The sequence below is a fragment of the Prionailurus bengalensis genome, chromosome A1 (genome assembly GCF_016509475.1).
Source record: "Prionailurus bengalensis isolate Pbe53 chromosome A1, Fcat_Pben_1.1_paternal_pri, whole genome shotgun sequence".
NCBI lineage: Eukaryota > Metazoa > Chordata > Mammalia > Carnivora > Felidae > Prionailurus > Prionailurus bengalensis.
In genome coordinates this window covers 144895921-144917422 of record NC_057343.1, presented here as the reverse complement: position 1 = coordinate 144917422, position 21502 = coordinate 144895921, and the positions used below count along the sequence as shown (strand labels likewise).

Here is a 21502-nt window from a genome sequence, read left to right as displayed (position 1 = left end):
TAGTGTGTAACACTAAATACTATTCAACAGTAACTATTCTATAAAAGTTTATATTAAGATGATAAGGATGACAATGATGTTGACAAAACAAATAGGCAGATGAAATGCAGCATTTAGGGACTTGGTACCTGTTAAAAGTTAATGAACTGCCACTCCAGAAACTGCTTCCTTTCCGGATTGGTAGTATTAATTGTGAGAGTAGAACAAAAAGAAGAGAAACCAAGCCGTGGGATGGCCCACCTAAGCCAGATAAGTCAACACTAGGTCCTCGCCTTAAGAAAATAAAGAAGTTTTTCTTTGTCACAATCCAATTGTTTTTAAGATATATTCAATTACTGGAAGAAAATATGTCAAGTTAATACTCACCTTTACTTATAGACTCAAAGCAGACTACACATACTCTTGCTTCCTTTTCTAGATATTGCAGTTTACACTTCCTATTACAACAGACACCACAAAAGACCTATAAAGAATAAAATATCGAATTTGGTTTTGTGTCAAGCATGTTTATACCTACAGGAGGCAGGGAGAGAGGAGGCCCAAAATCTAATTAACCAAACACCATTTTTTTGATGACATAAATAATTTTTCTAATCACCATAATCATAGTTATTAAAATAATTATTTTTTGTTTTACTTCAATGAGGTTTCTGCAACTTAAAATCATATCTCTGGAGTGGCTAGGTGGCTCAGTTGGTTAAGCATTGAATTCAGCTCATGTCACGATCTTGTGGTTCATGAGTTTGAGCCCCACATCAGGCTCTGGGCTGACAGCTCAAAGCCTAGAGTCTGCTTTGGATTCTCTCTCTCTCTCTCTCTCTCTCTCTCTCTCTCTCTCTGCTCCTCCCTGGCTCTTGCTCTCTCACTCTCTCTCAAAAATAAATAAAACTTAAAAAAATTTTTTTTAATAATAAAAAAATAAAAATAAAATTGTATCTCTTACAAGGGGAATTCCTTTAAGTCAATTCTGTTCATTGGAAAGGAACAAAATTTTTCTTTAATGAGTAACTTTACAATTTAAAGTTTTCTGTGGTCCTTTATTTACAACTTTTAAAGGTAGAATGTCATTTTTTTCTAAAAGAAAAGTGATCTGAGACCAACCCAATACTGAAAATCAGTGCTGAATAAAAAATGCAATGTTGGGGTGCCTGGGTGGCTTAGTCGGTTGAGCATCCAACTTTTGATTTCAGCTCAGGTCACATTGGGGTCTGTGCTGAGCATGGAGCTGTTTGGGGTTCTCTCTCTCTCTCTCTCTCTCTCCCTCTGCCCCCTCCCCTACTCACTCTCTTTCTCTTTAAAATAAATAAAATGAAAATAAATGAATATAAATTAAAAAATTGAAAGAATTAAATGTTATTTTTATAGGAAACCCTTAGAGTTTATAGTCAATGCAGTCAGAATGCAAACAACGCCAGCTTCAGCATTCTGAACCTTGTGGCAACCAATCTGTTTTTCTTTCTCCCAGTGTTTCCCTAGATAGACTCTCTAACACTAACTGCAAAATGGTCTTGAAATTAAGACTTCAAGGACCCAGGGGGATATAATGAATTTGGGACATCTCAAGTGTAAATGTTAGAGAGATAAAGACACATATTCTTTAGATTTCATAAAAACTAGTAATTAGTATTCCTTATTTCCCAGTATGTAATACTAATGACAATGTGACATTTATTCATTCTCAAGCAATCTATAAAATGAAAGTGTTTTATTTATTTCCACATAGGTGAAAAATAGTGATTTTAAACTAAAACTTTAAATCATCTATCAATCCGTTTTATAACATTAAATTTCATTTTAAATGTCTCAAAAGAATAGGAACACCTCAGTCCATTATGTGTCCGATTCTTGGTTTTAGCTCAGGTCATGATCTCCCAGTTTGTGGGATTGAGCCCCAAGTCGGGCTCTGTGCTGTCAGCACAGAGCCTGGTTGGGATTTTCTCTCTCTCCTCTCTCTCTGCCCCTCCACCCACTCACTCATACATGTGCACACACTCTCTCTCAAGATAAATAAATGTTAAAAAAAATAAATGTTTCAAAAGAATAAAAAACAAAGATTTTTATAACTTACTTTCCCACATGCTCGGCAGTGGTGTCGCCTTTTCGTAAAAGTAAATTTGACCTGGCAGTTCATACAGTTTGGAGCTTCTGAATCAGGAACCCAAGTAGGTTGTTTTAGGCCCAAAACCAGGCCTTCTTTGCAAGTGTTTACAGGTAGAGATTCTTGACTCACAGTTATAAAAGTGGATCCACCTTCAAAATTACTTTCTATATCAATGTAATTAGAGTTGAAGCTAAGCTGAGGATCAGCTGTAGAATCAGTAGTACAAGTGGTTGGAACAATAATGGTATTTGTTGTGCTGGGTTCGCTTTCAGGGATATTTGGAACATCTGGTTTACCTGGTTCCTTTGAACTCCCTGGTCTTGATGGAATGCTAAACAATTGCTTAGGTCTAGCCCCTCCAACATGAACAGATTGACTATTAATATCAGAGACTGATAATTCATTCATAATCTCAGATTTATTGTTAGGTAACCCTTGTTCATTTGCAATTGTACTTTTTTCCCCTAAAGAAAGGCCACCATTTTCTGTTGTATTTTGTTTATCAACTGTTTCACAAATCATATTAATACCAAGACTTTCCCCAGTAGCTCCTGTTTCAGCATTGAAATATGTATTACTGACATTTCCATCATCTAGGCCTTTTACATCTATCTGATTCATTTCAGATTTTGAGTCATTCACATTTTCTTCAAAGGCTTTTATGTTACTAGTCTGAAGATACTGTTCAGTTAGAAAGGCATCAAGTTCAGCATCACTAATTAGTGTTCCACTTTTCATACCTTCATCAATATTAAAGTAATCTAAGTCTTGCCCATTGATATCAGTGCTTAAAAAAGGGAGACCTTCACAACCATCAGGAAACTCTGGGGCATCAGCACCAGAAAGCTCCAATTGAGATTCTGTAGCTGTAGAAGAATTTGTGTTACCAGGGTAATCCAAAGATTCAACTCTGATTACCATCTGGTTGGACTCTTCCTTTCTATCTCCCACCTTTTCAATTACGTTTTCACATTTTTCCTGTTTCAAATGATCAGTCTCCTTCAACGGTTCCCCACCCAGAATAACACTCTTCTGTATTTCTTCATGGACTGTCACTGTGTCTTGTATGTTATCTTTATGTTCATTCTGTGATAAACAATCACCATGTGCTTTACTTTCAATTAATGATCCACACAAAGACCCAGGTACTGGAAGACAGGTCAATGAGGAATAGATCTCTTCATCTGAAACCTGTAAAGCTGGAGAGGAATCTTGGATTGTATCTTGATTATCTTTAAGACCTATATTTCTTGAGTCTTCTTTTGCAGATTGTTTTACAAATACAGGAGTCCTATCTTCCTGAAAGGAAAAGTCAGGTAATTTGAAATTTTCATCTTTTGAATTTGAGTCATGTAAGTATAAATCTTCATTTTTTGGAACACTGCAGGGCACAGCACTTGTGCAGTCTCCTTCTTTTAAACATTCTGTGGCAGCTATGACTGCCACATCTACTTCATCTTCCACCAAACAGCTATCAGCTTTTAGTAATTCACATGGCTGGTTCTTGCGTTGTAGGTTGTCTTTGGTATCAAACATTTTAGAACTTTGTTGAGTCAAAGCAGATGGCATGTTAAAACCATCAACAACTGGTTCTAACTGATTAGAGATCTTTTTATCCTTTAAATTCTCTTTTACGCTGTAATTACATGAATCTGAAGGTGTTGTATCTACTTTCATACCCAACTCTTCAGCTCCACTAATTTCTCTATTTTGTAATTCAGAGTGGACATCATTCTGTTCCTCTCTGACAGTATTATTATCATGGTCTGTTGAAGAGGCATGAAGAGTTTCTGACACTGAAGATAAATCCAATCCAATCAAAGAATCTGCACTAGACTTAAAATCATCTGGCAATAATCGTTTAATATCTTCTTCACTATTTGTTACATGAACTAAGTTACCCATGTCACTTATCAGGTCACAGACAGGTTTACTACATCGTCCCATATACAGAGGCTGGATTTCATCTGAAGTGCCACCATCCACAGAAGAAAGCAGATCAAGTCCTGTTACATTTTTTTCATTTTGTATAGAAGTTAGTCCCTCAAGTGTTTTGTTTAGAGAAATCTGATTTGTTTCATAGCATGTTTCTGATGAGGCACAACAATTAATGCATTGTTGATCCTTTGGTAGTAACGAGGAAGCCAACGCTGAAGAAACTGAACAGTGGTTAGAATCATATACATTTTGCACATCTCGGAGGTAATCTTGTTCATCTAATTAAAAGAGAGATACAATGTTATTCAGGAGAGCCAAATTAAAATTATCACAAAGATGTTACATTTTCTAAGACTTCTAAACTGAACTTCTATTTAGACCAGAGGTAGACTACTTTCTTACAAACGGTAACAACCTCCAAAAAAATTTTTTAAGATTTTTTTATTTTTGAGTAGTCTCTATACCCAATGTGGGGCTCAAACCCTGAGATTAAGAGTAACACGCTCTGATTGAGCCAGCCAGGCGTTCCACCCCCCATTATTTTTATTTAAACTACTTGGGAGTTTTTACTATTCAATGTAAATGTCACAATGTGATAAAAGTTGCATTTGAAATAGGGGCGACTAAGTGGCTCTGTCAGTTAAGCATTGGACTTCAGCTTAGGTCATGATCTCACAGTTCAAGAGTTCAAGCCCTACATCAGGCTCTGTGCTGACGGCTCGGAACCTGGAGCCTGCTTCGGATTCTGTGTCTTCCTTTCTCTCTGCCCCTCCCCCACTCATCCCTCTACACTTGCACGCTCTCTCTCAAAAGAAATAAGTAAACTTTAAAGAAACACACACACACACACACACACACACACACACACACACCCCAAAATAACTCAGCTGCACTATAAAAACCAGACTGAGGAAGAGCTGAAAAACAATTTAACTTCCTGGTTCTCTCTCCAGTTCCCTAGTCTTCATTCTAAAATGAGTAAAACAGGGGTGCCTGAGTGGCCCAGTGAGTTAAGTGTCTGACCTCAGCTCAGGTCATGATCTCAAGGTTCTTGTGTTCAAGCCCTGCATCAGCCTCCACACTGACAGTGCAAAGCCTGCTCTGGGTTCCTTCTTTCTCTCTCTCTCTGTCCCTCCCCTACTTGTGCTCTCTCTCTCAAACAAATAAACTCAAAAAAATGGGGTTGGTCTTTATAAAATATCATTATAAAAAAATAATAAAGTGAGTAAAACACTATCTCTCATAGTAATGAAATACCAATTCATGTAAAGTTTTCAAGTTGCTTTCAGCTGGCTCATATGTTGATTTTAAAGGTCTTTTAGTTAAATTTGTATCTGTAGAGAAAACTAGCTTCCTTACTTCTATTTCTGGCTATTGGTTCTATTCTGTATAAGAATAAACTAACATGTTATAATAAAACATGAACTCCTTACAGAATATAACCTTGTGACCAGAACTAAAACCAAATTTGCTAACAGTACTCTATATCTTAGATAACTGATGCACAGACATTTAGAAATTCCATTAGTAACAAAAATTAAAAACCAACACACCTGGATTCTGTTCAAAATCATCTAGGAGTCTGTCCAAGTCACTGATTGCTGCTTTAAAATAACTGTCCATCCTACTTAAAGACTTATTCAGAATTTAATTCTCTATGCCTAGAAAATAAAAAGTCATGAGAGTTCATTTAATTCTCTAACATATAAATATTATGCCATCTACTGCATACCAAGAAACATAGTCGAGAAATAGACACAAATAAATTCCTTTGAGGAATCTACAATTTAGTTGAAGCAATTGCCTCTCTATATACAAAATGACAAGAAAACTCTAACAACATAACATACTATTGTAAATTTTAAAACACTTATCTAAGTGACATGAGTTACTTAAGGTACATAATCAAAGAATTCATAAGTAAATGCTAAAAATAGTTATAAGAACTTTATATCAAATAATATATATGAGATGGTAATATAAAATATACCACTTACGAATAAAAATACTGCATATAAAAACTTATGGGATTCAGCAAAAGCAGTACTTCAAATACAGCTTTAGATCCTTATGTTAGAATAAGAGAAAGACTGAAGATTAGTAAGCTAAGAACAGGAGTTAAAGAAATAGAAAATGAACATATTAAGAGAAATATAAAAAAACTAAAAGTTAGCTCTATGAATAAAGCAGATAAACCTCTGATCTATGTCAAGAACTTCTCCCTATAAGTCTGGAGACACCTTAAAGAAATCTATCAGTGGCTAATGGGATAAAATCAAAACGACACAGGAACCTAGTTGAAGGGGTTCCTACTGTCTTAAATAGGACAACCAAACATCAAATTAACTAAGCCTGCAAAGGACTGAACACAAATCAAATAGATAAAAAACAAAGAGATCTTAATGATACTAAAAACAAAAACAAATACCACCACTCATTAGAGGGTTGCCAGGGCATAAATCCATTGCTCTGAAAGTGATACATTAAGGGAAAAGAGCCAATAACTTATCCTTCCCTCTATTAACAAAATGTACTTTAAGTAGTTGCTGAGGGAAAGTTCTTTAGGTAAGAATCTCAGGTAATAAATGCAGATGTATATTAAAATTTTTTAAATCATCTCTTGGCAATCCTTAATGCAAATAATAGACTAGGCAATGGCTATCAATGGATGTTAATTAAAGGGTTAGACGAAAGATTGGAGGAGAACTTTATAATGGTGGGAACAGGCAAACACATCTGACTTCCAGTGATCAATTTCACTATCAATAAATATGGAAGGGAGTGCCTGGGTGGCTCAGTCGGTTAAGCGTCTGACTTCAGCTCAGGTCATGATCTCGCAGTTCGTGAGTTCGAGCCCCGTGTTGGACTCTATGCTGACAGCTCAGAGCCTGGAGCCTGTTTCAGATTCTGTGTCTCCCTCTCTCTGCCCCTCCCCTGCTCGCACTCTGTCTCTGTTTCTCAAAAATAAATAAACATTAAAAAAATAAATAAATGTGGAAGAACCAATTATGTGCCTCATGTGGAAGATACAGTATCCCATATAATGTATTCTTACCCAAAAAAACTGAACCTCAATCTAATCAAGCTTTTAGAACTAACCACGTATTTACAGGAAATCCAAGCATAGAGAGACAAGTTAGATGATATCAAAACAAAGCAATCAACTAAATCCAGAAGGTGGAACACTCTACAGCAACGTTCCTCACACTGTCTTTGGTAAATGACCTTTTCTAAAAAAAACTTCCAATCTGTTCCATACTGCTTTTGTAAAACATAATCAACAATATAAATTTTGCAATAATACATAACAAAAAGATATACATTATTAAGCACATCTGAAAAGTTCCCTGGGGTGAAGAATAAGAGTGGGAAATGAGGGATAAAAGACAAAAATGAGACAGTTTTTTACAAGAACCATTTATGATAGTGCCATGAAATGAACACTTGAGGTCCAGAAAAAAATAAGGACACTTTAAAAAAGAGTTAAAAAGCTTAGACACAGCTTAAGAGAAAAATGAATGAACTAGAAAACCTACCTGAAAAACCACCTAAAAGGCAGCCCAGAAAGACAAGAGGGACATATGACAGGGTAAGAGACATGGATGGCAGAAGTCATCTATCATAAGAATGGAGACCTCTAAGGAAGATAGACAGCATGAAACAAGGATGGTTAAAAAGATAATGGTAGGAATTTTTCTAGAATTGATGAAAAATACAACTCAACAGATACAGGTAACCCCTATACCAAGCAATTTCAATAAAGAGAAATGCACAGGTGGCCACTCTATAGTTAAACTTTTATACTCCAAAGGTAGAGGACCCTTCAGAACAGGTCACCTTAAAAGAACAATAATTAGGGGCGCCTGGGTGGCTTGGTCGGTTAAGCGTCCGACTTCGGCTCAGGTCATGATCTCACGGTCCGTGAGTTCGAGTCCCACGTCGGGCTCTGTACTGACAGCTCAGAGCCTGGAGCCTGTTTCAGATTCTGTGTCTCCCTCTCTCTCTGCCCCTCCCCTGTTCATGCTTTGTCTCTGTCTCAAAAATAAATAAACGTTAAAAAAAAAAAAAAAGAACAATAATTAGGGGCGCCTGGGTGGCTCAGTCGGTTAAGCATCCGACTTCAGCTCAGGTCATGATCTCATAGTCCATGGGTTTGAGCCCTGCATCAGGCTCTGTGCTGACAGCTCAGAGCCTGGAGCCTGCTTCGGATTCTGTGTCTCCCTCTCTCTCTGCCCCTCCCCTGCTCATGCTCTGTCTCTCTCTGTCTCAAAAATAAATAAAAACATTAAAAAAAATTTTTTTTAAAAGAACAATAATTATTCTGGAAACAGGTAAACTTCAGAACAATTTTCAATAATAATGGCATGTCATCCTAATTTAACACAGCACATTACTTCTTTTATTTCCATTTTTAAATTTTTTTAATATTTTATTTTACTTTTCAGAGAAAGAGAGAGAGAGGGAGGGAGCAAGGGATGAGCAGACAGAATCCGAAACACACTCCAGGCTCCAAGTTGTCAGCAGAGAGCCTGACACGGGGCTCAAATGCATGAGCCATGAGATCATCACCTGGGCCAAAGTCGGATGCTTAACCAACTGGGCCACCCAGTCAACCCATTTTCCATTTTTAAATTGTGGTTATATCATACATATACAATAGTACACAAAAACATACACACCAAAACAAACAAAAGGAACTTGGAATAAGAGAAAAATGCAGGAAACAGAAGAAAACTTCAAAGAAACTAATATTCTCAGAAAAAACAGCAATGCATATATGACACAGGAACAGGAAGCCATAAATAAGGAACATATGTTGGGGGGGGCAGGGAGCGATCATGAAAATTGATGGCAAAAATCTTAAAAATTCAAGTGAAGCTTGTTGGATGCAATTAAAGCAGTGCATAGAGAGGCATTTATAACTTAAGTGCATATGTTTAAAAAAAGATCTAAAAAATCAATCATCTAAGCTTCCACCTTGGGAAACTAGAAAAAGGAGAGTAAGAAGAGCAAAACAAGTAGAAACAAAGATAACAAAGATTAGAACAGAAAACAATGAGATTAAAAGCAGGAAAGCAACAGAGAAATAGGAAAAAAAAACTCACTGAAACCAACAACTCCTTTCTTTGAAAAAAAAATCAGTAAAACTGATAAATTAGGCTAATCAAGAAAAGAGCAAAGCACCTGGGTACCTCAGTAGCTTGAGCATCCGACTCTTGATTTGGCTCAGGTCATGGTCCCAGGGTCATGGGATCGAGCCCTACATCACGCTTCATGCTGAGCATGGAGCCAGCTTAAAATTCTCTCTCTCTCCCTCTGCCCCTCTCCCCTGCTCACACATGCTCTCTGTGTCTCAAATTAAAAAAAGAAAAAAGAAAAAAAAGAGAGAGAAACACAAATTACCATATCAGAAATGAAAGAGGGAACAAAATTACTGATAATATGAGCTTAAAGGAAAATGAGGAAATATGAACAACTCTATGCCTCCAAACTTGATAATTTAGATGAAATAAACCATTTCCTTGGAAGACACAAGCTACCAAACCTCACACAAAGAGAAACAGATAACCCAAACAGCCCTGTATCTATTAATGAAACTGAATCAATAATTAGTAACCTTCCACAAATCACCAGATCCAGATGGCTTCATTGGTGAATTTTACCAAATATTTAAGGAAGAAATAATACCAATTCTCCACAATCTCTTTCAGAAAAAAGGAAGCAGAGGGAATCCTTCCTAATTCATCTGTATTAGACCAGTATTAATCTAATACCAAAACCAAATACAGACATTACAAGAAGAAAACTACACACCAATATTGCTCATGAACACAGACATAAAAATCCTCAACAAAATATTAGCAAGTAGAATCCAACAATGTATAAAAAAAATTAACACAACAACCAAGTGAAATCTATCCAGGTATGCAAGGCTGGTTCAACCTCTGAAAATATCACATTAACAGATTAAAGAATTATCATATAATCATATCAATGGATGCAAAAAAAAAAGCATTTGACAAAACTCAACACTTACCTATGATAAAAACCCTCAGCAAGTTATGAGCAGAGAGAAACTTCTTCAATTTGATGAAGAATAGCTACAAAATGCCTACAGCTAATATTATATACATTATGATGAGAAACTGGATGCTTTCCAATCAAAGATTGGGATCAAGGAAAGGATATCTTCTTTCACAACTCCTATTCAACACAGTACTGAAACTGCAGTAAGAAAGGAAATAAAAGATACACCATTTGGAAAGGAAGAACTACAACTGTCTTTATTTGTAATGACATGATTTTCAATGTAGAAAATCCCCAAAAACGGGCCCCCCAAAATAGAGTAGTGAATATAGCAAGGATGTTGGATACAGGGTTAACATACAAAAATCAAATGCATTCCTATACATGAGCAAGGAACAACTGGAATTTGGAATTTTAAAAAATACCATTTACGATAGCACATCAAAAGAGTAAATACTTAGGTATAAATTTAACAAAATACATACTGGACCCATATGTGGAAAACTACAAAATACGAATGAAAAAAATCAAAGAAGACCTAATTAAATGAAGATATATTCCACGTTCAAGGATAGGTACACTCCATATTAAGATGTCAGTTCCTCTCAACTTGATAAGATGTCAGTTCCTCTCAACTTGATCTCTGGATTCAATGCAATCCCAATCAAGATCCCAGCAAGCTTTTTTGTAGGACTCAGGAAACTCAGAATTCTAAAGTGTATACAGAAAGGAAGAGGACCTAGAATAGCCAACATAACGCTGAAAAAGAAGAACAAATTTGGACAACTCACTCTAATTTTAAGACTCATAAAGCTATAATAATTAAAGCAATGTAGTACTGGCAAAAAAAAAAAAAAAAAAGACACATAAACCAGTGCAAAAGAATAGAGAGCCTGCGGGGCTCCTGGGTGGCTCAGTCAGTTGAGCATCTGACTTCAGCTCAGGTCATGATCTCATGGTTCATGGGCTTGAGCCCCACATCGGGTTCTGTGCTGACAGCCCAGAGCCTGGAGCCTGTTTCAGATTCTGTGTCTCCCTCTCTCTCTGCCCCTCCCCTGCTCACGCTTTGTTTCCATCTGTCTCAAAAATAAATAAACATTAAAAACAATGATAAAAAAATAAATAAAAAGAATAGAGATCCTAGAAATAGACCCACACAAATAAATACAGTCAAATTATCTTTGACAAAGGCGCAAAGGCAATTCAAAGGAGAAAGGCTAGTCTTTTCAACAACTGGTGCTGAGAAAACTGGACATCCCAAAAATGGGACATCCCATGCCAAAAATACGAACCTAGATATGGACCTTACACCTTACACAGGAACGTACTTAAAAAGGATAAAGAACTAAATGTAAAATATATTATAATATTTCTTGAAGAAAACATTACAGAAAAATCTACATAACCTTGGGTTTGGTTATGAGTTTGATTATGATCATAACAACAGAATGATCCATTAAAAAAATTGATGAAGTTAGACTTTAAAATTAAAAAAACATATGCTCTGAAAAAGACACTTAAGAGAATAAGAGGACAAGCCATATCCTGGGAGATAACATTTGCAAAACACATATCTGATAAAGGACTTGCATCTAAATCTCCAAAAAACTCCTAAAATTAAATAATTAGAAAACAAACAATCCAATTAAATGGGCAAAAGTTCCACAAAGAGACACCTCACCAAAGAAGACACACAGTTAGCAAATAAATGTATGATAAAATGCTCAACGTCATTTGTTTTTAGGGACTACAGATTAAAACAATGAGATACCATTTTACATCAATTACAATGGCTAAAATCCAAAAAACCGACAATACCAAATGCTGCAAGGATGCTATTCAGCAGGAACTCTCATTTATTCCTGATGGGAATACAAAATGGTACAGCCACTCTGAAAAATAGTTTGCCTCTTATAAAATTAAACATAGTCTTACCGTATGATCCAGCAATCATACTATTAGGTATTTTACCCAATTGACTTAAAGATTTATGTCCACACAAGAATTTAGATGTGAAATTTATAACAGCTTCTTTTACAACTGACAAAATTTGGAAACATCCAAAATGACCTTCAGTAAATGAACAGATAAATAAACTGTGATACATCCATGCAATGGAATAGTATTCAATGATACAAAGAAATAAGCTAACAAGCCACAAAAAGACATGGGATGTACCTTAAATATGTACTGTATGTGAAAGACAGTCTTAAAAAGTCTACATACTGTATGATTCTAATTGACATTTTGGAAAAGGTAAAACTACAAAGAGAATAAACACATCAGTGATTGCTAGTAGTTTGGGTGGGGGGCAGTTGAACTTGAAAGTAAAGCACTGTGGATTTTTTAGGGTGGTGAAACTATTTTATATGATACTATAGTGGTGAATATAAGACATTAAGCATTTGTCAGTATCTACAGAACTTTATGACACAAAGAATAAACCTCAGTATTTCCAAATTTTTTAAAATTATTTAGAAGGTCAGGTGATCGGGTGCCTTGGTGGCTCAGTCAGTTAAGTGTCTAACTTCAGCTCAGGTCATGATCTCATGGTACGTGGGTTCGAGCCCCATGTCGGGCTCTGTGCTGACAGCTCAGAGCCTGGAGCCTGCTTCAGATTCTGTGTCTCCCTCTCTCTGCCCCTCCCCACTCATGCTCTGTCTCTCTCTCTCTCTCAAAAATAAACAAACATTAAAAAAAAAATTTAAGGAGCGCTTGGGTGGCTCAGTTGGTTAAGCATCGGACTTCAGCTCAGGTCATGATCTCACCGTTTGAGTTCGAGCCCTACATCAGGCTCTGTGCTGAGAGATCATAGCCTGGAGTCTGTTTCAGATTCTCTGTCTCTCTCTCTCTCTCTGCCCCTGCCTCCCACTCTCTCTCTCCCCCTCAAAAATAAACATTAAAAAAAAAATTTGGCGGGGGGGAGGGGCGGTGCCTGGTTGGCTCAGTCAGTTGAACATCCGACTTCAGCTCAGGTCATGATCTCAGTCCATGAGTTCAAACCCCTCACTGGGCTCTGTGCTGACAGTTCAGGGCCTGAAGTCTGCTTCAGATTCTGGGTCTCCCTCTCTCTGCCCCTCCCCCACTCACACCTCAGTCTCTCTCTCTCTCTCTCTCTCTCTCTCAAAAGTAAATAAACATTAAAAAAAATTTTTTTAAGTAGTGAAGGAATTCTGAATATAGAAATATTAAAAAACTAAAGCACAGGAACTAGAAGGCCTAGAAATAGTCTCTCATTAGGAAAAAAAACAGCATTTTTCTAAAAAATTATGGAATTCATTAAATGTTTACAGAGTATCTCTATGTATACCAGTGTACTACTAAGCATTATGTCATTTGAGGTGCCTACAAACGTGAAAAAAAGGAAAGATAATTAAATAATAATAGAATCCAATAATTTATAAAAGATATAATGCAAATACTGTACATGAAACCTTTTTTTTTTTTTTAACGTTTATTTATTTTTGAGACAGAGAGAGACAGAGCATGAACGGGGGAGGGTCAGAGAGAGGGAGACACAGAATCCTAAACAGGCTCCAGGCTCTGAGCTGTCAGCACAGAGCCCGACGCAGGGCTCGAGCTCACAGACCGCGAGATCATGACCTGAGCCGAAGTTGTCCGCTTAACCGACTGAGCCACCCAGGCGCCCCACGTAAATGAAACCTTTTAACATGACATTTGAAGCTGCACATAATTCCCATTTCAATCAACTAAGATGTACTTACTGTGCCAAAAATCTATGATGTACAGTAAAAGACACAAATGGAATATAAGATATACTCCCTATTCTAAAGAAGTTTATTTGTGTGTACATATAGCAACCTGTTTTAGGTAGTATCTTTTTTAAAAAAAATTTTTTTAATGTTTATTTATTTTTGAGACAGATCAGAGAGAGAGGCAAACACAGAATCAGAAGCAGGCTCCAGGCTCTGAGCTGTCAGCATAGAGCCCGACATGGGGCTCGAACTCATGGACCGTGACATCATGACCTGAGCTGAAGTCGGACGCTTAACCGACTGAGCCACCCAGGCGCCCCTGTTTTAGGTAATATCTTTACTTACCTGACCATTTATATAGTCTCAGATTTACAATAAAATATTTACAATATTTCCTTTACAAAAATGGTTTTTAAAAATGTCTTCATGATTTAAAAAAAATTGGCAACAACATGGAAAATTAATCAGAAAACCCACAAAACCAATAGTAAGGAGACTCCTAAACGGTTAAGATGAGACATGATGAGGGCCTGAACTGACATAATGCGGAGCAGATGGAAAAGGGATCAATAGAAAAGTGACTAAAGAACGGGAAATTCTGGAGAGTGAAACAAGGGAGAAAGCTAGGATCACTGCCAGGTTTCCATCATGGGTGACTGAGCAGACAGTGGTACCACTGACTATGACAGGCAATACAAAGAAGAGCAGGACTAAGGGAAAAAATAAGTTCACGCTTGGACTGTTGTTTGAAGTACCTTGAGAACATCCTGGGGAGATGTCCAATAGGCAGTTGAATATAAGGATCTGGAATGCAGGAGAGAAGTCTGAGATAGATAAAAGATTTGGAAACTGGCAGCACATAACTGTTAATGGATGAGATCACCTAGGAAGAGAATATAGAAGAGGACAGGAGCCTGACATCAGATAACTACAGATCACAATTAGTGTTTCTAAAGCCACTCTGGATAAAACTTTGCCCAGAGTTATATGCACTTTGATAGGAAAATATCCAGTATAGAGTACTAAATGACTAAAAATCAAATAGCAAAATGTCATGTACAGTACAAACTCATTTTTACAAGTAAGTTGTTAAAAAAAAAAAAAAAGTATTAGCAAAGGCACAGGAAAAAAATATAGAGAGGCAAATACCAAACTGGTAATAATGGTATCTGTGATAATGCATGCCTTTCACATCTACATTATGTAATTCTATAGATAATGCATAATACATATCTGTATTTTACTTTTTGTTTACAAAAATGTACTACTTTTGTAAATAACAAAAAAGATAATTTTCTTCCTTTCCTAGAAACTTATAGTGCATATCCTTACAATACAAAATAGATAATAAAGGGGTGCCTGGGTAGTTCAGTTAGTTAAGTATCCAACTTTAGCTCAGGTCATGATCTTGCAGTTCGTGAGGTCAAGCCCTGCATCTGGCTCTGTGCCCTGGAGCCTGCTTCGGTTTCTGTGCCTTCCTCTCTCTCTGCCCCTTCCCTGTTCATGCTCTCTCTCTCAAAACTAAATAAACATTTTTAAAAATTAAAAAAGAAAAAGATAATAAAAATCTGGTAGGGGGCGGGGCACCTGGGTGGTTCAGTCAGTTGAGGGTCCAACTTCAGCTCAGGTCATTATCTCACACACAGTTTGTGAGTTGGGAGCCCCACATCGGGCTTGTTGCTATCAGCTTGTCAGCGCAGAGCCTGCTTCAGATCCTCTGTCCTTCGCTCTCTGCCCCTCCCCCACTTGCGCTCTCTGAAAAAATAAATAAATATATTTCCAAAAATCTTTTTGGGGGCATGTGGTGGCTCTATCAGTTGAGCATCAACTCTTGATTTTGGCTCAGATCATGATATCAAGGTTCATGGGTTCAAGTCCCTGGTCAGGGTCACACTGGCAGTGCAGAGCCTGCTTGGGATTCTCTCTCCCTCTCTTTCTGCTCCTCCCCAGCTCTCTCTCTCAAAATAAATAAATAAACTTTTTAAAAAACCCTTTAGAAAACAACACATTGACACTGGATTATAAATGGGCAAATAATATGACCTAGTAAGATTATGAAAAAATATTCAAAGCACAATCTGTACTATCAAAATAATCTAAATTATAACATATATCATTTGTTGCCTACTAAATCAGAACACAATTTTTTCTTAGTGATCTCTACACCCAACATGAGGCTCCAACTCACGACCCCAAGATCCAGAGCCTCATAATTTCTTTTAATAATATAATGGATCGGGGGTGCCTGGGTGGTTCAGTTGGTTAAGCATCCCACTCTTGATTTCAGCTTAGGTCATGCTCTTGCAGTTCGTGAGTCTCAGCTCTATGTCAGGCTCTGTGCTAATGGTGCAGAGCTTGCTTGGGATTCTTCCTCTCCCTCTCTCTCTCTCTCTCTCTCTCTCTCTGCCCTTCCACCTTGCTTGCTCACACCCTCTCTCTCTCTCTAAAAAAAATAAACTTAAAAAACTTATTAAAATAATAATAATGATAAAAGTGTTGGTAAGGGTGTGACAAAACAAGCATCTCCAATACCGATGACAAGAAGTAAACCAGAATACCCTCTCAGAAAAACAATGTGATAATATGTATCAATAGCCTCAAAAAGTTTCCTAACATTTGATGTAACAATTCTTTTTAAAAATTTAAAATAATCCAAAGCAACTGAAAATATGCGAAGATATTCTACCAAATCATTAATTGAAACCATCTAAACACCAACATTAGAAAATTATGCAGGCATCAAAAGTAATTCTACTTCTAGAAAAACATTAGCACTTGTGTGCAGGAACACATCACAAAGAAATTTGAATGCTGCAATGTTTGTAATAGTGCAAAATTTCAAAGAACCTAACAGCTCATCAACATAAGAATAGTCAAATCACCTTTCTCAAACTGGTCTAAGGACCCCTGGAAAACTCTAGAACTTTTCAGGGGATCTGTGAGATCCTTCCTTTTCCAAACACCTATGTATGCAAGTCTGGACTTTCTTAATATGCTTTAGTGTACAAGATAGCACGTAAGAGTGAAGAGACAAGCAAATCTGAAAATCCAGCTGTCTTCTATAAAGCCAGACATTAGTGATCTACAAAAATATAAAACAATGCCACCCTTCCCACTACATTTTTTAAGAAAAATATATTTTTCAAAAATACTCTTTAATTCAATATATAAAGGGTTTTTAATGCACAATTTTTAAATATTTTCTGAATTTTAATTTCTAAAATAGCAAAATACTGCATTAAAGAACAAAAAATCTTTTAGTCCTCAGTCACCTTTAAGTTTGTAAAGGGATCCTGAAACCCACTGGGTTAAAAAAAACTGTGATACCATCATATTACCTAACAATATTACAATTTGGGTGATAATTAAATGGGAACTGAGCTTTAACTGCAATATTCCAAAAGATAGTTCACTCATGTATTACTTGTGTAATCAAACATCATAAAGATACTCATGAAGCTTTTTAAAAACTGGAGGAAATACTTTAAAATTTTTAAGCAAAAAAAAGCAGGCAATCCAACTGTATATAACATCTCATCATCTTAATTAAGAAACTGCCATGAGAAAAAACCCTGGGAGATTAAAAGTCAAAATATTAACTGCGGTTGATTCACTTTAAATGGCTGAATTATGGCTTATTTTTTCTTATCTTTATTATAGTTAAGATTTTTTGTGACACTTAGTGTGCAGTTTAACATCCATGGGAGAAAAAAAGGGGAGAAAGTGGGTGAAAAATTACAGTTTTACTGGATCAAACCATTGCACTCTTGCCAATTCAGAAGGAACAAGTTCTAATAAATTCAGGAACCTAATTCAACCAACAAATTGCCTTATTTTGTTAAATGAAAAAGATGAATTTATCAAATATATGGGATGGTTTCCACACGAGTCAAGCTAGTAAGAACACTCAGTCTGGAATAATTTGTAATCACGGTAGAACAAGTAAGTTAATAGTTTCAAAGTTAGGCCATCTTTTAGGAGTTTTCAGAGGTACCAAAGAAAAGGTAGAGGAAAGGAACACTACCGCATCCTTCAGATCTAAAATGATGAGAAAATGCATCGGTGCGAGAATGGGGTTTGCGAAAGAGCACAGGCGGCGATGACAGATTCTTCTGCTGGAGTCCTCCTAGCGCACAGGCTACCTCTCCGCGGGAACCACAGTCCCCTCTAGCAGGCACAGCCCCTCCCATGGTGGGCCAGGCAGCCCCGGGGGCACTTCTCCCAGCCCCCGCCGCGGCCCCCCGGGCCGCTCCCACCGCAGCCCCGAGCACTCCGGACGGCCCGGGTGGGTGGGACCCGGCAAAAAGCCGCCGAGATTGCCCTCCCTGCCTGGTCCAGCCGGCCAGGCTCTACCGAAGGGACACGAGGTTTGAGGGTCGTGATTCCCTGGCCAACTCAAGGAGCTCGGAAAGAGAACAAGCCGGGGGCCTAGACGCGACCCTTGGAGGAAAAGGAGGGCCAGACCCGGCACTCAGGTCGGCCGATCCAGCGGCCACCCCGCCCCCTCCGCGAGTGCAGCAGGGGTGAGGGGAGGGCCAAGAGGCCAGTTACTGGGGGGCTCTTACCTCCCCCACAACCCTGAGGAGCTCTCTGAGGACTCGATGCGACGAGGCGCAGAGGAGTGAAGAGCGACCCCGGCCGGGAGTCCCGGGGGTGAGCTACGTCGGCTCAGGGTTTGTTTTCCCCCGGACCTGTTTGGGGGCGGGAGGGGGTGGGCGGGGAGGAGCAGACAGCGCAGGCGCAGAAGAGGTTTTCCGTCGACACACACACACGCACACACACGTACGCACACACGCACGCACACACACACTCCCTTCCTCCGAGTCCGCGCACACACACACACACACAAACACACACACACACACACACTCCCTCCCTCCGAGTCCGCGGCCTCCGCCAGGTCCCAAGGCGCCTGCGCGAGGCTCTGCGGGGTCTCAGCCGAGGGTGCCGGGATTCTTACCGGAAGTGCCTGAGAAGGTTGTGCGGTGATGAGGCAGCTTGAAGACCCGCATTAAACGGGGACTGAGTTTCCCCCTAGACGCCTGGGAGCCGGAATCGGGAGGCCACCTGCGTCAGTGTCCGGCTTCCTTTGCCCTTGGTTGACCTATACGCAGCTTCCCCCGCCCCCACCCTACAGCCTCAGCGGAGCCGGCGCGGCGCACCGGCCTGTACTGGACACGCCCGCCTGCCAGGCAGCTAACCAGTCCTGCTCCCCGCTCCGCTCTCCTCCCGGAAAGCCTTGTTACTTAACGCTGGTGTTGTCCACCCCGTTTTTCTCTCGGCGGCAACAGAAAAGCTCCCACCTATCCCCCAGCTTCAAGCCCTCCAGCTGACTGCCTGCTCCCAAGGCTGCTGGCCTTCCCTCTCATTGCTTTAGTTCTGCTTTTCTAACAGTGATCACGAGAACAGCTGCCTCCCCGCGTCTAAGAACAAAAGCTAACCAACTGGAGAAATAAATGCTCCTCATGTGATGTATGTTTGTGCTTGTTGAGCTTTACTATTTTTACCACAAGTGTCCTATAAATTTAAGTGAGGGAAAAGGAGATCATGGGTATGGGGAGAAGAATCCCATCTGTTGCCAAAAAGTTTTACCGGTAATTCATACTGATCTTTCAAAAATTTCAAGAGTTGTATGTAGTACGTTAGGGGTATTTCAATCAGATGTGATTTATGGTGAAAGATTTGAGAATCGGTTCAAATTCTAAATCTGCAGTTTGCAACAAACAATAGGTTGTGCTCTTTCAAAAGTACTGAATCTCTATTTTCTTTCTCTGATTTTACTAAACCTGAAATAAAATTGTGTTGTTTTAGTCCAACAGTAAAACTTTTTTTGATACTTGATAATTTTGATAATTTATTGAGCATCTACCATGTGACAAACGTTGCATTAAATGCTTTGCTTACATTATCTCACTTAATCCTAAGTAGTTCTACAAAGTACTGTATGCATATTTCTCTACTATGCGTTAAATGTTTACAGATAAAAGGGTCATTGCCCTTATGGAACCACCATCTAATAGCAGAGACTCGTGGATACAAGTGTTTGAGATAGAAATATTTATATAGAAATATTCATATAGTATAACATATCTATATATCTCTATCTCTATATCTATATCTATATAGTGTGAGGACAAAGAATACAAATAGAAACACTAAGACCTTACAGATAAATAGGAAAACTGTATACATGAATGGTCAATTCACAAAATAAATTCATAAGTGCCTAGTACATGTTTTACTAATATTCAAACTCATTAATAATGAAATGAAGACAAATGAGATATTATTTCCAGTGGATCTAATTAGCCAATTTGTTTAAAATGCGAATTAACTCCATTGGTGAGGGTAGAGTGAAATGAACACTCATCCTGTTGGGGATTTAAATTAGGACAAAGATTTTGGAAAGTTATTTGTCAAATCATAACAAGAAATTTTCGCATGACCTAAATTAATAATCTCCTTTCTGGAAATTATAAGGAGATATTCCAGAATACAAACATTTATATGAAATAACAATAAGGAAAGTGAAAAAGCTCCCCAAACTGGAATACCTTTCTCATACAAATGCAATTGTACTTTGTATCACATTTATTTGTTTATGGGCATTTCCTCTGTGTGGTTCGTTATACTTGGTTTGGAGTTGTAAGGATTACAAAGATGGGGAATTCATGAAATTTGCCCTAAGAAGTTCACAATCCACTGTGTCATTCTTTTACTTACAAACATTAATAGTTGAGAGGTTGCTGCAATATCATAAAATAACAAGATGTTTGTGGAGCCTGTCAATTAAATTTCCTATGATTTCCTTTGCTGATAGAAATGAAGAAGAAATCTGCACATTGAATGCAATGTCAAATAAAATATTAATGAAAAAGAGACCTTGCAAAGTTTGAGTAATAATTATTGAAAAACTCCCATGTATTATTTAACCTCTAAAGATCCCAATTTATTACTAAATAGTTATGACTTGAGGAAATCGTCCCAATTGTAACATATGTGGCCAACTTATTCTTTAGACTTGAACTAGTTCTTACTTGGACCATAAACAGTTTTCATTATTTTGAAGGTTGTCAGAATCTTGATTATCTTAAGAGGCTTAAATTCCACAGTAACATGAACTTGCAAAGCTGTTCCCTTTTCATTAGTAGTCTGGGTGGAGAAAATACCAGAAGCAAATGAAGATAACAATTACAATTATTCATTTGTTTCATGGCTGGTGTTATACTAACAAGCAATTTTAGAACTAGGATTTCATTGCTCCCAAACACAGAAAGTGACATGGAACTGTTAATCATTAGTATTTAATGCTATCTAACCATGTTAGAACACCCATGTTACAAGGAAAACAGCTAATTTTGTTTTAAATTATCTACTTTAGGGCCACTTAGATCAGCTACCTGAAGCAATGCCACTAATGAAGAAATGGCTATAGTTTTGGTGACCATGAGAACTAATTTTTAAAATGCACAGAAAAAGTTTGGAAGGAAATCCACTAAAATATTAACTGTGATTATCTTTGGAAGGTGAAATTATGGGTGATTTCCCTCTTTCTAGTTTTTTATGTTTTCTGTGTTTTACAATGAGAATGTATTGCTTTAATAATCCAAAAGGAAAATAGAACACTTTTAAGAAGTATTGCTAAATTCATAATTGAGTCAACCAGTTACTTTATAGTCCTTATGTAATCAATACATTGCATACTGCATACAATATATTC

The 21502-nt window shown here is 37.8% G+C and overlaps 1 protein-coding gene across 3 annotated transcripts in view; it reads right to left on the bottom strand.

The window, feature by feature from the left end:
• Window positions 1-18892, bottom strand: part of ZFYVE16 (zinc finger FYVE-type containing 16) — a 52964-nt gene extending 34072 nt beyond the window's left edge. Inside the window, exons 1-5 of one of the 3 annotated variants that reach the window (XM_043592987.1) lie at window positions 18348-18488; window positions 14538-14665; window positions 5593-5700; window positions 2069-4317; window positions 367-463 (exon numbers count right to left, since the gene is read on the bottom strand). In XM_043592987.1, the coding sequence (XP_043448922.1) occupies window positions 367-463; window positions 2069-4317; window positions 5593-5662 (2416 nt within the window). In that variant the 5' untranslated portion in view covers window positions 5663-5700; window positions 14538-14665; window positions 18348-18488. Of the gene's footprint in view, window positions 1-366; window positions 464-2068; window positions 4318-5592; window positions 5701-14537; window positions 14666-18347; window positions 18633-18742 lie in introns of those variants that run through there. The other 2 variants (XM_043592978.1, XM_043592970.1) reach the window with 2 other exon arrangements.
• Between the last annotated feature and the right edge of the window lie 2610 nt (window positions 18893-21502).